The sequence below is a fragment of the Eptesicus fuscus genome, chromosome 10 (genome assembly GCF_027574615.1).
Source record: "Eptesicus fuscus isolate TK198812 chromosome 10, DD_ASM_mEF_20220401, whole genome shotgun sequence".
NCBI classification, from domain to species: domain Eukaryota; kingdom Metazoa; phylum Chordata; class Mammalia; order Chiroptera; family Vespertilionidae; genus Eptesicus; species Eptesicus fuscus.
Genome location: NC_072482.1, coordinates 60753065 through 60765600, shown reverse-complemented (window position 1 = coordinate 60765600; position 12536 = coordinate 60753065). Strand labels below are relative to the sequence as shown.

Here is a 12536-nt window from a genome sequence, read left to right as displayed (position 1 = left end):
TACCCCCCCACAAGTGGTTACTTAGATATTTAAACCTAGGGATTTAAAGTATATATATATATATATATATATATATATATATATATATATATATATATATTGATTTCAGAGAGGTAGGGAGAGGGGAGAGAGAGAGAGAAACATCAGTGATGAGAGAGAATCACTAATCAGCTGCCTCTTATCGGCTCCACTCTGGGGATCGAGCCTGCAACTCAGGCATGTGCCCTGATTGGGAATCGAACCATGACTTTCTGGTTCATAGGTCGAGGCTCAACCACTGAGCCACGCCAGCTGGGCTAAATTTAGGGATTTTTGCTATCAGGTTGACTCAGCAGAATCTGACCTGATTTTTGCTATCAGGTTGACTCAGCAGAATCTGACCTGATAAAACACGGTGGATTAGTCACGAACGGGGAAGGCCATTAAAAATAGACAGAGCAGAGGAAGGAACCAGGCTGGCCGCCTTCCTAGTGAGGCTCCAGCAGAAACCTCCCCAATAAACAGCCTGTTGGGAATGGCTTATGGTGAAGGGACTGGATCACTGGTAACCCAACGTTCTTCAGTTAAAGGTGCGAGTGGGGAGTCTTCTCACCTTTGAACCACTTCCCTGGAGAGGAAGGCAGAAGGGGAGTGCCCAGCTGGAAACCACAGCGGGGAGCCTGGCTGCTGGCCACACCACAAAAGCTTCACCACCTTCTTGAGACCTTGGGGTAGAACAGGGACTTCCCCGTTAGTGACTAATCCACAGTGTTTCATCAGGTCAGATTCTGCCGAGTCAACCCGATGGCAGAATTTGGGGGGGCTTGTAGAACTAGTTTAGCCTGGGAGAAGCATTGAATCCACTTTCTGTCTAGGAATCTGGCAGAAGCTACAAAGAACTTCAAAGACATTTTCAACAATTGCACACTCGGAAGACGGCTTAGCAGATTCCAGCCTTCACTGTGTGCTCACCCCTCCCCGGCAGCGTCAGGCCCACGCATTTTGGTTTTGATCCTTTAATATCTGTAAGCACTTGTACTCCGTGGGCCCTTCACAAGTAAGAAGGCCAGGGCCGAGCATCAGTAGAAGCTCCTCTCAGTGTAATAAGCCGGGGTCAGCCCTGGACTCCCCGGAGAGATAGGTAAGGACCTGCTGGGGCTGGCTCTGGGAATGTCTCATGTGGGGCAGGGGGCAGTGGACTGGAGGGTGGTGGGTTTGAGCTGAAATTTGCACTGTGGGACAGCTGGCCCAGGCTCTGCGACAACCTGTGTTAGGCACGCAGGCCTCCATTTACAGCTGCTCAGACGTCACGAGAAAGAGACAGGCTTCCTCAGTGCTGTGAGCACATGGGCACCCATCACTCCTCTTCCAGACGGGCCTCACTCACGGGCCAGCCGCTCCCTGACACCGATGGTAGAGAAAGGCTGGTGGGCATTTTGAGGGCTGGAAAAATCTCGAAAGACGATCCAGATTCTGAATCTGCCCAGCGAGCTTTCTGGGGTTGCCTGCTGCTGCCTACTCTGGGGTCTGGCCGGGCCCCGGGCACTGTCCTCTGCTGTTTGGATGCTCACACTTAATAGACATTGGAGAAGAAGACTCCCCCTTCCTTCCCTCAACTGGCAGTAGAGTGAGGAAAAGAGCAAATTTCTAAATTACCTAAAACTCAGTGTCTGTCCTGGTAAAATAACGACAACCCATTGCTGACTCATTCTCTGTAGAGAAAGCTCAGAGCTGGAGAATTCTTACGACCATTCTGTCGTCAATCCCTCTGGGTGCAGCCCCCATGGGGTCAGCTGCACCCGCTCCCCACAGGACTGCCCTGGTGTCCGACCCAGGTCACTTACTTTCATGTGTAAACAACCCGTAAACAAAGTTTTGACTAAATCTTCGTATTCTTCTTGCACTTCTTTTCTGATTTGCTTTTCGAGATGCAGATTCTCCTCTTCCAAGTCGGTGAGTCGGGCTCTCAGAGCAGTGATTTCCATGATCATGTCATGACTGAGCTCCGCAACCTAGCAGCAGGAACACTCTCTTTGAATGGAAGATAGTTTGGGAACTCCCAACGGCCACTACAGTGTGCACGTCTACGTTAAGCCCAATGTAGAAGGTGAGTGTCCTGTTGTGCAAATGTGGGTGGGAGAATCGCGGTGGGTTTGAGGGTCAGAGAGCAGTACCAGACACAGAATAGGTGCTCAGTAAATGGCTGCTGAGTGAACGGCCCCAGAAGATACACCAGTTAACTGCTTTTCATTTGGAGGAAAGATTTCAACTATCTTGGCCTCCATGTCCACACTGGCCTTCCCTTGACATTTCAGCCTAAATACCTCTTCTTCTTTGGAATTGCACTTTAACCAGCCTCAAAATAAAACAAATAACCCCTTTCTCCCAAACGCAAAATTAACAACAAAAAGGGGAAAAAAATCAATAAAAATAACAAAAAATACCGAATAAAACAAACAAACAAACAAACAAACAAACAAAAGCCCACATTGCTTAAAAAGTGAAGGTCAGCCCTTGGGTGTTTCTGCAGCACACCCTCACTGGCGGGGCTCTCCCTGAGGGGGCACAGGAAAGCAACACCAGGGAGTCCCAGGCGTGGCTACTGCTGGGGTCGCGGAATTGAGAAATGGAGGAGAGAAACTTTTTAGTCATAACCAACCTACCAGACCAGCATTATCTTCAGGTGGACTCTGACTTCTTCTTAAAATATCTAATTCCTGAAGAGAAGAAAGCGGTGCACTAGTAAACTCAAACATGTATTCTTCCACGCCTGGCGCAGGTCAGTACCACATGCTCCAGACACTTCCGACTTGTGTCCATGGAGCTTCATTTAGATCCTCGGGCCCCACCCAGAGCCAGGACTGTGCTTCAGGATGCCCAGTCCAGCATCAAAAGACAGCACCCACTCCCAGGTATCCACACTGACACAGAGGACTCAGCTATGGGGATAAGCCACGCTGGGGACCAAAGCCAAGACTCATTATTTGATATTTTAATGCTTCATTTGTTCAGACGGTTGCACTTTTTTTTAGGTATGCACTAAAATTACACTGAACCTCCGATGCAACCCATTTCAAAAAGAGTGCAATCTAGGACAGGAGAAGTGACTCTTGGATCCCGTCAGTGGGGCCTCATTTTAAGGAAGCCTCATCATGAGACCCATGATGTGCATCCTGAAGATGCATTGACTCAAGGATCCTGGCTTCTCTGCTAGACCAGAACAGCACGAGTTGCCTTGTGTTTGTCAAGGGTGGGAAGGTCAGCTATGCATCTTCCCTGGGGGCCAGCTCCTTAGTTGTTCACCTCTTATTATATTCCCCACTAGACACCTCCAACCCACACAACCCCCTCTTGCTGGGGCCATCCCCTTTGTGGCTGAGAATACCAGCAGGAGAAAATGAGCCAATGAGAAGAGAAATTTGGAGCGTGCCATCTACCCTCAGTTCTTACATAAAACTGTTTTACTTTCTTCGTCAGAGTGACTCCTGGGCCTCCCTTCCTCTACCTTCCCCATTGCTTCTGGTCTTGGGGACATACCTGCTCCTTCTGACAGAGCTTCAGCCTCGTATGCTCCAGCACATGCTCATAACACATGGAGTAGCTCTCGAAGTTGCTGCGTTCTCTTGCCATCACATCACACCCCAGAGAAAGGAGGCAGGCCTCCAGGTGGTCTTTCCTGAAAGTGATCTGAAAAGGAAGGGGCACCATTCACAGCCGCTCCCGCAGGGCAGCCTCACCATGAAGGGCTCGTGGTTCAGGCTGCCTTGGCTCACAGAGCCACTTCCCTTTCTCCTCCTTCGAAAAGCATCAGCTCTACCCTCTCTTTCAGGTCTGCTCTCAACATGCGCAGGACCAGGGACAAGACTACAAGTGGAGGCCCACATACCATATGTCTAAGTATTCTGAATATTTAAAGGTTATAAATCAAACTAACAAACCATTGAAATAAAAATGTTTAATTCTCCAACTTTGGAAAATAGACCATCAAAAATGACTTGGGAGGCAAAGTGTGGATTTATCATTCTTGGACTACTCTGAGTTCTATGCTGAAATGTGGTGACCTGGGGAGAGATCCCCCCACCCCAGTTTATAGTAATGACCCCCATCTCTTCTCCTTCTGGCCTCCCATCATACTGCAGAGGACCCTTGCATGTAAGCAGACAATCCAGCCTTCCACGCCCATACACAGCTGCCCTGGACCACCCCTCAGGCCAGGTGCACGCGCTGGCAGTGAGGTCCACTCTCCCTCTAGGGAGGATGATCTGGGGAAGAAGCCCTGGACTCAGGGAGCTCCAGGGTCCCAGGCACTTGCGTGTGGTCTGGAAGGAAGGCCAGGGATCTGAGTGTGCATGTCCCCCGGCCGTGTGGATTTCTCACTCGGGGGAAGGGTGGGGCTGGACAAAAGCCTGAGGGCCCTCTGAAGAATGATGCATCTGGCAGTCCCTCTTCCTCTGGCTGAAGGGCCTCCTCTTCACTCTTGGAGCAGTCCATCCCTCCCTCTCTCCAAAAGATTTGGCACCCTTCTGAGGAGGTGGCCATTAGGAACAGAGGAAATGTCCACCCCTCCAAGGCAGGCTTCGATTTTGGCTCTGGGGAGAAATGGGAGCCAGTATGTGGCAGGGTGGACAGATCCACCTGACTAGGGCCTGCATGTCTATGGGAGTGCTTATGTGTGTCTACATCAGTGAGTGCGTCTGTGTGCATTTGTGGAGGTGTGAGTGTGTGTCTGTATCTCTCTCTGTATATCTCTCTCTGTATCAGTGCCTCTGTGTCTGGGTGTGTCCCTCTAGGAGTATCAGTGAGTGTGTCTGTGTGTATCTGAGGGTTTTAGGGGGCCCACTCTACTAGGAAGAGTCAGCCTTCACGCTACAGGAGCGTTGTCTGTGATGCCTCCAGGGTCAGGAGGGCTCCAGACTCACTGGCAGTCTGCTGCAGAAACCCGGCTGTCCTCCAGCCTGGGGTGGTTCCCTGGCTCTGGTTCAATTGCCCGGGTGAGGCCCAGGACACTGTCCTATCAGTGCAACCTCAGTGCCCCCATTGACCTCCAGAGAAAGCCCAGACAGGCTTTGCCAAGGCAAGTGATTGAGGCAAACTAGCAGAGATGGCAAACAGTGATAAATCCCAGACTGATGGAGTGAGGAGAGTGGCTTGCTCACCACTGCTAATGGGAAGGGAAACCAGTGGTGTTTTGGAGGGCAGACTAGCAGTAACTGTGAAACAGTTTTAAAATGTTTGTGCCCTTTGGCCTAATAACTCCTCCTCTAGGCACTCATCTTTAGGGAATAAATGTTATACACAAAAATATAGGTAAGCAGATGTTGTTTATAGTAGCCTCTCCAGTATAAAAGAAAAACACAAACAATCTAAAGTACCTAATAATGGGAAACTGGTAGACTCCATCTCACCCGTCAATACGATGAAATACTAAACAGCCACCAAAATCATGCTGTGGACATACGTTTACTGACAAAGAGACATATTTATAACATACAGTCAAGGGGAAAGCACACTGTAACAAAAGGGCATATAGAGTAATCACATTTTATTAAAAAGTACATGAATGAAAAAATGTTATAAAGTGTGGAAGGAAATACGCCAAAATAATAATAGTGATTATCAATAGAGGGTAAGATGATGAGTATATTTTCTAGCACATCATATTCCTATTTTCTAATACTCTGATAAAATGTATATATAATTGCAATAATTACATATAAAGCACATATAAATAAAATGTACATTAATTAGAAGGAAGTATAGCGTTTGAAAAGGTCATCAACTGTAGCAACATGGCCACAGTGGATGGAAACCTCTGCTCATGGGGGATTTTATGAGAAGGAGCCAGGGAGTCAGGGGAAGGCACTCAGCCTCCCGCACCCACTCTCTAGCCTCTTGCGACCCACAGGTTGAGAACCGCTGCTGTAGAGCCTAAGACCATCGGAAAACACAGATATTTACATTATGATTCATTAACAGTAGCAAAATTACAGTTATGAAGTAGCAACGAAAGTAATTTTATGGTTGGGGGTCACCACAACACGAGGAACTGTATTAAAGGGTCGCGGCATTAGAAAGGTTAAGAACCACTGCTCTAGAGCCTCCTCAAGGGACCCCTTGCAGAGTAGGGGTGGAGGCGATCCATCCTGGCCCTGGAAAGTGAGCCAGAGTTAGCTGCTGACACCAAGACAAAGGGAACCAAGCTACCATCCCTGGGACCTTGACCTTTCTGTGGTGAAAGGGCCAAGGCTATGTGAATTTAGTAATCACAAGGAAAGCCTTAAGCCTTGAGACCATATTGGAGGTCAGCAAGGTGTGGCCAGTGGCCCCATCCCGGTGAGCTGGGCCCAGCGCTTGGAGTCGGCCTGCAGCGCTGGGACTCAGATGTACCAGCAGGGCCTCCAGCAGCTCTGTAGCAGGGCAATCACTCCTCACACTGACACCGCCACAGCCACTGCAGATACAGGACCCCAACTAAACACAAATGCAGACTTGAGCCCCAGTGGCTCTCTGCCATCTCCGCTTGGCCAGCACGGCACTCTGCCCAGCAAGGATGGGGAACTCTTGGGTGAGTCTGTTATACCAAAGAGGTGGGAACGGCCAGGACTTGCCGTGAGCATCTCCGGAGGCTGGAGAAGTTGTGTTGCTTCCTTCCCTCAGTGGCTCTGCTGAGGCCTCAGAAGACTGGGCTGACAGAGCAGCTCAAGGGGATGGCACAGAGGGGATGGTGTGAAGGCAGGGGAGGTGGGAAGGGCCCAGCCAGAGCCTCTGCAGTGGCGACCTGGAACAGGGAGCATGTCTAGGGTGGGGCAGGCAGGAAGCTGTGACTGACAGGTGACGAGAGGTCCAGGAAGCTCCTGGCAGCCCCTCTCTCCAGGTGAATTTGGTTCTGCTGCCTGCGTACTCAGCCTTCCAGCAGCATCTGTTGTGGGACGACAGCCTATGTGGCTTCTGTTGGCACAATCCTTCTCTGAGCTCTCACAGTAATTTGTTTCTTTCTATTTTTTAACTTTTTATTGATTTTTAGAGAGAGAAGAAGGGAGAGGTAGAGAGAAAGAGGAACATCGATGTGAGAGGGTAACATTGATTGGCTGCCTCTTGCACACCCCATACTAGGGATCGAGCCCGAAATCTGGGCATGTGCCCTGACCAGGAATTGAACCAGCAACCTTTTGGTACATGGGATGATGCCTAACCAACTGAGGCACACTGGCCAGTACACAATTTGTTTCTTTTCTTTTTTTCTTTCTTTCTTTTTTTTTTTTTTTTACGAATTAGGCAATTTATTAACCCAGCATTTGTTCTTGTTGGCAGCTGTCACCTGCCCTGCGATTCTGTCCAGATCTCCCTGTCTCTGAGGTGTCAGTTTGTGGCCCCCATCCTGATCCTGTTCCACCATTTTCAGCCCCTCCAGGGCTGGGGGACCCTGTGGCCACGCTCTTAGAGCCTCTGCTAAAGTGGCTGGCACGGCACCATTTCTCTGCCGCCTCCATAGATCTTGGTCAGGGAGCCAACCCCAGCGCCTCCTCGAAGGTGCAGGTGCCGCGCTGTGGAAGCAGCTCGTGTGCAGAACCAATTCTCACCGCAGGGAGCAAGCTCTCTGTGCTCTCTGTGCCAACTTGCCGGTGCCCACCCATTCAGGGACTGTCAGCTTCCCGGGCGTTCTGAGGAAGGCTGCCAGAGCTCTGAGGAACTCCTGCTGGTTCACATCTTTTACAGCCACTCCGGGCAGCGTGCGGCCTCCTCACTGCCAGCCAGGGGAAAGGAGCATCGACGTTTCCCACAATTTGTTTCTTAAAAGCTGTTCTGGCCTGGCCGGTGTGGTTGAGCCTCGACCCATGAAACAGAAGGTCATAGTTTGATTTCGGGTCAGGGCACATGACCGGGTTGCAGGCTCAATCCTCAGTAGGGGGCTTGCAGGAAGCAGCTGATCAATGTCTCTCTCTCTCTCTTATCGATGTTTCTATCCTTCTCCCCGCTCCCATCCTCTCTCTGAAATAAATAAAAATATATGTAAAAAACAAAAAAGGCCCTAACCAGTTTGGCTCAGTGGATAGAACGTCGGCCTGCAGACTGAAGGGTCCTAGGTTCGATTCCGGTCAAGTGCATGTACCTTGGTTGCGGTCACATCCCCAGTGGGAGGTGTGCAGGAGGCAGCTGATCACTGTTTCTCTCACATCGATGTTTCTAACTCTCTATCCCTCTCCCTTCCTCTCTGTAAAAAATCAATAAAACATATTTAAAAAAACAAAACAAAAAAAAACCATAAAAGCTGTTCTGCAACCCACCGCTGCCTTTGTAGGTTACTAAATGTCACCTCTGTGTCAAAATACAGTAGGAAGGGGCTTCATCAGCCAACTTCCCCTCCAAGGCTGGTCCCTGGGTTCCAGAAGAATCCCAGAGTGAAGACCATTAGCTCAGCCCTCTAGTAAGTTGACTCCTTCACCAACATTTAAACCTGACCCACGATGATGGCCCTGACTGATAGCTCATGAGGTTGCACCATGGATTCTTCTGGAGCCAGTGTGAGGTGAAGCGTGGCAGGTGCCAGGTCTCATTATGGCAGAAGTTTGGACCTGCTGGGAGCAGATTGCTCTTTTGTGGTTTTCTTCATCTGAGAGGCTCTCATGACAGTTTGTCTAACATCAGGAACACACAGGTGTTTTGATTATGTTTCTAAAACCCACCTCTGCTGACAAAATGCTTCAGTGAATTCCCAGTGATATCCAAACTCCTAAGAATTGCACACCAAGCCCTGGCAGCATCTGGCCCTGCCCACCTTTCCAATGTCCACCTCTGAGCTCTGCTGTACTCCCTTCCTGGATTGCTCTGCCTTCTTTCCCTGACCCCTCTTCATCTGTTCAAGACCTACTTGTACTTCAAGACTTGACCCAAATAGCACCTCCTCCAGGAAGTCTTCCCAGACGGCGTTCTGCCCCCATCCTCTAGCAGGGTCGTGCCCCCTCTCTGAACTCATATAGCATTCTGTGTCTGCCTCTATCCGAGTACTTAATGTGCTGACATTCGGTTCACATAACTGTTTCAATAAGCTTTTTTGGGGCAGCGACTGTATCTTTTGCCTTTATAGCACTAATAAAGTGCCTGGAAAAAATATATCTCTGAACACTTGCTGAATGAGTGAGGGACTTGGCATGTAAATGGAAATGGTTCTGGAATCCACAAAATAGACGATAGTTGCTCTGATTTGCAATAAAGGTTAGTCTCTGACTTCAGGCCAAGGGGTTTGGTATAACACTTGGGCAAGATGTTAGAATTCATTGTGAAAGTCTGGTTTTCAGACTCTGGAGAAGGAAGCAAAGATTACTAGAAGCCAACATGGGTTCAAGAAAAGTCAGATCAGACTAACCTCAGGAAACAGCAGATATTTGAATTTGAATTTCAGCGATATCTGAGAAGGTTTCTCTGACATCCTTGGGCAAATGCAGAACAGTGTGATTGCATGGGCTCTGGCCACTGACAGGCTGTGCCCAAAGAACCCAGTGAGCCTGGAGGGGACCCAGGGCAGCACCGGGTTGGGGCCTGTCCTGTCATACACTGCTATGAAATGACTTGAATGAGGACAGCAAGGGCAGGTAGGGAGAGAGTGTATCCTGGATGATAAAAACTCAGGTTTTTAAAGAGTCCAAAAGGTTCAAAGTGAGCAAGAACAAAGCTAGTCACATGGCAGCTGGCAGCTGCAGGATGCCTGAAGGCAATGCATGGGATTCCGGTGACTTGTTAGCCTTGACTTGGCTGGCCGCAACCCGACACACAAGGGCATTAATCAATCACAACCCCAGGTCAAGGGCACCCCTCACTGGACAGACAACCTTGAATTTAGAGGAGACTGATCAGGATGGTGGGGGGCTCATGTAAAGTGATGAAGGAAGTGAAGTGGGTCGGTCTGAAGCAGAGAAGGCTGGACATAGGCCCTCCATGTCCTGTGCTCGTGTCATTGGGGCTCTTCACAGAGACCAGGTGAGGGGGGCCTGGCCCCTGCTCCATTCTCCAGTTCATATGCCGTGGCACCGGGCAGGCACCTTCGGGAGGAAGGGGTAATGGTTTGTTCTCCACCACCTGTCTGCTTTGTCCTCCTGGAGCAGGCCCCGGTTGTAACGTTACGGAGGCTTCACACGTGTTAGCCATGGTGCTCACGGAGCTTCTCTGACTGACCTGCCTGCCCTCAGATATCTAAGGCTTGTTGTGAGGCGTCAGAACCATGACCTGTGGTGTCCCAGGATCCATAGTGGAGATGGTGGATGGCCAAATCCAGCTCAGTAAGAGCTGCCTGGAACAAGAGCTTCCAGGCATCGGGAGAGAGGGAGGCGTTGGAAGAGTGAGTCCCGGCCACTGCAGATGATCCAGAAGAAGCCAGAAGCCCACCAGGCACAGACTTTGCAGGGACCTCGCATCCTGGGGTCCTGTTATTCCAAGACACCGGCAGGCAGATACCAGTCTCTTCAGTGGGCCCTGAGTTTCAGTTGTACCTGATATGGGTTTGCAACGTCTCCTACTAAGTACCAACATTTCTTTCCTAGAGATCCTGTCTTTAGTGTTAGGGTGAAGTATATAGATAGGGGATGAGCAGATCTTGAGTCACAAACTTTTCTTTTTTTTATTGTGGTTAAAAGCACATCACATAACATAAAATTTGCCATTTTAGCTGTTTTTCAGTATACAGTTGAGTGACATTAAGTACATTCATACTGTTGTGCAATCAATCTCTGGAACACTTCATCTTGCAAAACAGAAACTGTACCTACTGCACTAACTCCCTCTTCCTCCTCCCCGCTGGCTGCTGACAACCACCCTTCGACTTCCTGCCTATGAATTTGACTACTCCCAGCACCTCATATAAGTGGAATCATGCAGCATTTGTGCTTTTGTGACTGACTTATTTTACTTAGCATAAGGTCTTCAAGGTTCATCATGATGAAGCATGTGTCAGAATTTCCTTCCTTTGTAAGGAGAGCCAATTTTTTTTTAAAAAAAAAAGATTTTTAAATTGATTTTTAGAGAGAGGAAGGGAGGAGAGACAGAAACATCAATGTGAGAGCAAGGCATCCATTGGCCACCTCCTGCATGCCCCCTACTGGGGATCGAGTCCACAACCCGAGCATGTGCCCTAAGAATCTGCCCGGCAACCATTCGGTGCACAGGATGATGCCCAACCAACTGAGCCACACGGGCCAGGGCAGCCACACCGTTTGGGACTCATTTTTCTGAGCCCCACCCTAGCCATCTCTGTGCCTGTGGCTGAGAACCTCTGAGGTGCAGGGACCCAGAAAGAACCACTTCAGCCCTCATCACAATAGACAGTGTCCCACTTGGGTATCATTGAAAGCTTGAAGCAAATCCGTGTAAGTCATCAGGTTCTGAGGAAAAGTGTATCCCCCACCAAGCTTGGGAATTCTCTGCCTCATGATTAAGATCTGAAGTGGTTATAAAATTATGGAAAACATTTGAAGAGCTTAAAAAATGTAATTTTGGAGAAAACATTGTCATGTAACAATGGAATACCTTTTGCTAAGCCAGGTTTTTAAAAATGGTTGAATTTCAAAGGAAACTGGATTCCAGTGCAAGAGGCAGCTGATCGATGATTCTCTCTCATCGATGTTTCTAACTCTCTATCCCTCTCTCTTCCTCTCTGTAAAAACTCAATAAAATATAAAATAAAATAAAATTAAAAAAAAGATAATGTTTTTGACACTGGTTTGCTGTGTGGAGAGGAAACGGGATGGTGGAGTGGAGGAGTGATAAAAATGTTACCTTTCTGGGCTAAGTCTTCCGCCCCCCATATTGTTGTACATTTAAAAAATGTTTTTGAGTGATATTATAGGCTATTTTGGTTTCTCTCTTTAAATATTCTATACTAAAAAAACCAAGAATAGGAAATGTTGCTAAAAATAACTCATTCATAAGTAAACCCCAAGGTTATTAGCCAGCATGCATATTCTAATTTCTCTCCCATCATTGTTAGAAATCAGTCTTTTTCCAAAATTAAAGTGATTACTACTTTGAGTTTAGGCTCAATATATTCATATCTTTGTCCTAAAGGAGCAAGGGAAGCATTAGGAGTTGTGTTTATGGAACAATTTTCAACCGTTGTCATCTCCTGGCACACATAAACTAATTACTAAAATTCTGTGACACACCAAAAATACAGTACGTTTTTTGCCAATCTGACAAAAAAAATAGATATAATTTTGATTCATTCACACCAGATTTTTGTTGTTGCGTTGGCTGTTGTCATTTTTTAATTTGACAATCTAAGAGTAAAAAGGTCAGTGCCCCTGACTAAAGAGTTAGGTATTGCATGTTTTAAAAATTCTTGTGGCACAGTGGTTGAAAATCACTGGTTTAGGGGAAAGTCTTCCCTGTTTGGATTTATGTTAAAAACACACACACAGTACAGAATGACTACTTTTTAATACATACCTCTAGTCCACCTTCCTGGTAATTCTCCATTAATCTCTGCATAAACTTTTCAACTATTTGTGGTCTGATAACTGAAAAGTTTTCTTTCATGACTTGGTGTTTCCAAAGGTCTAGGGGAAGAA

At 48.0% G+C, this 12536-nt stretch overlaps 1 protein-coding gene and 1 pseudogene across 1 annotated transcript in view; both read right to left on the bottom strand.

Annotated features, from left to right (window-relative positions):
• LOC103284730 (coiled-coil domain-containing protein 162-like) overlaps positions 1-12536 on the bottom strand; it is a 51203-nt gene that overhangs the window by 12496 nt on the left and 26171 nt on the right. Inside the window, exons 9-12 of the mRNA XM_054722670.1 lie at positions 12415-12524; positions 3517-3666; positions 2643-2696; positions 1824-1991 (exon numbers count right to left, since the gene is read on the bottom strand). Of these exons, the coding sequence (XP_054578645.1) occupies positions 1824-1991; positions 2643-2696; positions 3517-3666; positions 12415-12524 (482 nt within the window). The remainder of the gene's footprint in view (positions 1-1823; positions 1992-2642; positions 2697-3516; positions 3667-12414; positions 12525-12536) is intronic.
• LOC103283830 (40S ribosomal protein S19-like) lies at positions 7244-10122 on the bottom strand (annotated as a pseudogene).